General features: G+C 42.2%; 1 protein-coding gene across 1 annotated transcript; it reads right to left on the bottom strand.

Moving 5' to 3' along the window:
- Window positions 1–425: 425 nt before the first annotated feature.
- Window positions 426–3,807, bottom strand: LOC139273971 (probable G-protein coupled receptor 139). Its single transcript, XM_070891042.1, has 2 exons — window positions 3,738–3,807; window positions 426–1,336 (listed from the first exon to the last, which is right to left on the bottom strand). The coding sequence occupies exons 1-2, from the start codon at window positions 3,805–3,807 to the stop codon at window positions 426–428; spliced, it is 981 nt and encodes a 326-aa protein (XP_070747143.1).
- Window positions 3,808–4,014: the final 207 nt, after the last annotated feature.

The raw sequence follows: 4,014 nt of genomic DNA, 5'->3' as shown, positions 1-4,014 counted from the left end.
AATGAATCAGCAATGGCAGTGTCCGTGAGAAGCTGAAGCTTTACTGAATTCTTTTTTGGGAGAGTCGGAATCGAAAAGGATCGACAAGATCACATCTCCACGTGGTGAAAGCATTAATGTCTTTTATTTCTCCGCATATATACTGCTTAAAAAATTGTGTGGGTCAAATACAATGAAAGCAGTAAAGTTGAAAACCTATATTTGGTGTCGGAATTGATTGCTTACACAAGAGCATGAACGGCGGTTTATACATGCAAGTAATTTATTTGAAGTGTTGGTAAAGCTTGATGAAAGAGAGTCTCAGATGGAGTGCATGCGATAATAATTAGGGCAGCGAGCATTTGGAAGAAACTGAGTTCCAAAACCAAACATAGAAACTCCACAGATGGAACGTGAGCCATAATCAACGTGTGAAACATTTGAGTTCACTGTTTGAAGCAATTAGCAACGAAAGTCAGAGGATATTTCACCGCATTCTTCAGTTCTTCCCTGAAATTGGTCTGGGTCACTGCATAAATAAAGGTGTTGGTGCAGGAGCTGAGGAGCTGCAGCATGTTTGTACTTTCCTGCAGAACAAACCGTTGGTCATTGAAATTGAAACCTGTGAAGTAAGAATCACCTATAATTCTGACATACAGGAAATGGACCACATACGTTATCCACAACAGCAGGAAACTGAGAGATATAGCAAAGAGTAAAATGATGGACTTTCTCCGGTTCTCCATCTCCACGTCTCTGTGATTCTCACTGTCCCTGTTACCCCGGAGTCCCCTGCGGGCTCTATTAGCTGCTATAATGTGCCTGACTGTCACGACATTGAGCAGCAGAATCAGAAAGAAAGGGAGGCACGGTGTTAGAATACGGTCGAGCCAGTCATAGGCTTTCCATACGGGGGAAGTGTAGTAGCTTAATTTGATGTCACAAAACCAGGGCACTCTGTTGACGACATACAAGGGTTGGTAGGTAAAGTAAAAGGGGATGTTCTTCAAACAGCTGAGCACACAAACAGCCGCTATAACCACAGCCGCGGTTTTCACGGTGCAATATCTAGTTTTCAGCTCCAGGCAGCAAATGGCTACGAATCGATCGAAGGTGAAAGCGACCGTTAACCAGACGGAACTGTCTCTGGCTGTGTAAACCAGCACCGTACTGAGACTACAGGCGGGAGTGGTGGAGACCCAACTGTCCCGGAAATAAATCCCGCCAATCCGGTTCAGTATTACTGCGCTAACGATGACCAACAGATCAGTTGCTGCCATTCCAACCAGGTAGTGAGTGATGCATATGGAGAGCCCGCACTTTCCCCGCGACAGGATGACAATCGCCACCAAGTTCGCTGTTAAAAATAGCAGGAAAAAGACAATGAAATTCACAATAGAAGCACGACTTTGTAATTTGCAATTTTGATATTTGGTCAAGTTCTTCCACATGAAACCGAAGCATCCACTCCAACTACTACCGGCTGCAGTGTTTACCATGTACAGCGTGCTCTGTAGCAATCCGCCAAGATCTCGGCAGCATCTTGCAAATCCGCGGCCTCCCCCACCAACAAATACAAGGGCAGCTGCTGCATCAGCTTTAAATTCAATTTTAAATCAAACACCATCCTGTATTATCGCTCTGTTGAAATTCTGGAACTCTCTACCCAATAGCATTGTGCAATAATTCTCAGTGCACGGACTGCAGTGGTTAACTATCAGTCGTTCTCGCTTTCTAACCGAAAATAGAAAATGTATTTAATTGCACCTACTTGGTATGTGGGTGACGCAACATCACCATACTACATAGTGCTCTGTAATATGTCTAGCAGTATCGTACAGTGTAACACCATAAATGAAAAATATTTGACAAGGAAGATGCTGAGAGGATGTTTCCCCCGACTGGTGAATCTGTAACTAGTCTCAAGTTAAAGGTGCCACTATTTAAGACTGAGCTGAGAAAGTATCTTTTTCTCTCAGAGCGTAGTGAATCTTTGAAATTCGATGGATTTTTGGACTATCCTTAATTGATTCAGTATAATACAGCATAACTCGATATGGTATAATACAGATCATACAGCTATAATACAGATAAATCATTATAATACAGTGAGTTACCTTTTAACACAGTGTAAAGCAACGTAACATAATTAATGATCTTTCGCGATCACCGAAAGTCCCAGCGCGTTTTACAGCCAATAAAACACTATCACTCTTTTTATGCATGAGCACACAGCAGCCAATCTGTGCACAGCAAGCTCTCACAGCAAGCTCTCACAAAGAGCAAGGTGATTATGACTAAATAATGTTGTGAGTTGATTGACGGATAAATTTTGGCGCAGGACATCAGCTACATCGCCCCCGCTTCTCTTCAAAATATTGCCATGGGATTTTTTATGCCCACATGATAGAATGGATTGGTTTAACGTCTCAACCGAAATATGACATCTCCAAACGTGCAGCTTGATTTCTGTTCTCAATTTTCTTGAGTGGGACTTGAACCAACTACTTTCTGACTCAGAGACAAGGCTGCTACCCAGCTGAGCCATTGCTGACACTCTCCATGTAATATAATATAATGCCGTGCATAATAGAATATATTATATTATCACAGAATGCACAATAATGCAATTAGTGCACGATAACGAAGCAATACCCTGTAATATACCACGGTATACCACCAGGCAATGCACCATTATAAAACTAATGAACTATTAGAAGTGTAATAACAAATAATGCATTATAATACAATTATTTCATTAATATACACTCGCACCATAACATATACCGCAATGCAATTAATGCACTGCAGTGCACTATAATACCATAGGACCATAGAATCTTACAGCACAGAAGGTGGTCATTAGGTCCATCATGCCTGGCCAGCTCTTTGAAAGAACTGTCTGGTGTAATCTCACACCCCAGGTTCCTTTCCATAACAGTACACAATTCTCCGCTTCAAGCACATGTACAAAACAAGTTTGGATTTTATGGAATCTGCTCCCATTACGCTTTCAGGTCGTGCATTCGAGATTTTAACCTCCCACTGTGAAAAACATATCCTCATGTTTCCTCACGTTATTTTGTCATTTTGTTGCAAATCTAGGACCTCGAGTTACCGACCAATTTGCCAGTGTCCTACATTTATCGCTATTTCTTGTATCAAAACCCCTCATAATGTTAAATGTACCTATTTGTTTGCCTCTTAATATTCTCTGCTCGGCGGAGAACAATCCCAATTTCCCAAAATAATTGACGTCCCTTATTCAGGTAAACCTCCTCTGACCTGTCCAAGTCTTTGACTTCCACCTGAGTGGAAAACTCGGTTTTACGTCTCATCCAAAAGATCTCACACGAACAATGCAGCGCTCTCTCAGCACTGCATTGGAGTGTCAGCCTGGATTTTTGTGCTACATGTCTCTGGAGTTTGACTTGAACACACGACCTGCTCCATTGGAAGGGAGAACTTTGTGATGGCAATAATGGGTGAACACCTGCTTTGCAATGATACACAGGGCTACGTCACAGGAAGCAGTTTTATATTCAGCTGCTAGAATCAACAACAGCGAGCTCTATACTTTCAATCATTTATGATCTCAAGGTGGGATCTCAATTAAAATGGCTTAATCTCATGCACAGCAGAAGATGAGAGAATGTCGGCCCGATCTTAAGGGAAGAGACAGAGATTTGTAGATACAACAGCAAAGTAAGGCTCGGCTTTGACATGCCGGTTGCACAATCAACACGTTAGCTACTTACACGGAGTGCCAACAGCTGCGAGGACGGGATAGTAAATGGCGTAGACTGGACCAATTGCTGGACCGTGCATATTCTCTGAGAAGTTATGTTGATCCTACAAGCTGTAGGCTTTAGCTCTGTGACACGTTCAATGGCTTCCACATTTATACCTGTCTTGAGTCTCCAGTGAGGGAATTAGCTTCTTGTTAATTACAGTCCTCTGAACAAACAGATTACGTAATTCGCTTTCCTGCCGTTGTTCCTTTCAATGCAACAGAAGATATGTTCCAAAACTGTG

This window comes from Pristiophorus japonicus, chromosome 9, assembly GCF_044704955.1.
Source record: "Pristiophorus japonicus isolate sPriJap1 chromosome 9, sPriJap1.hap1, whole genome shotgun sequence".
NCBI classification, from domain to species: Eukaryota; Metazoa; Chordata; class Chondrichthyes; family Pristiophoridae; genus Pristiophorus; species Pristiophorus japonicus.
Note: the sequence above shows the minus strand (reverse complement) of the source record. Positions and strands in the feature narration are given on the sequence as shown.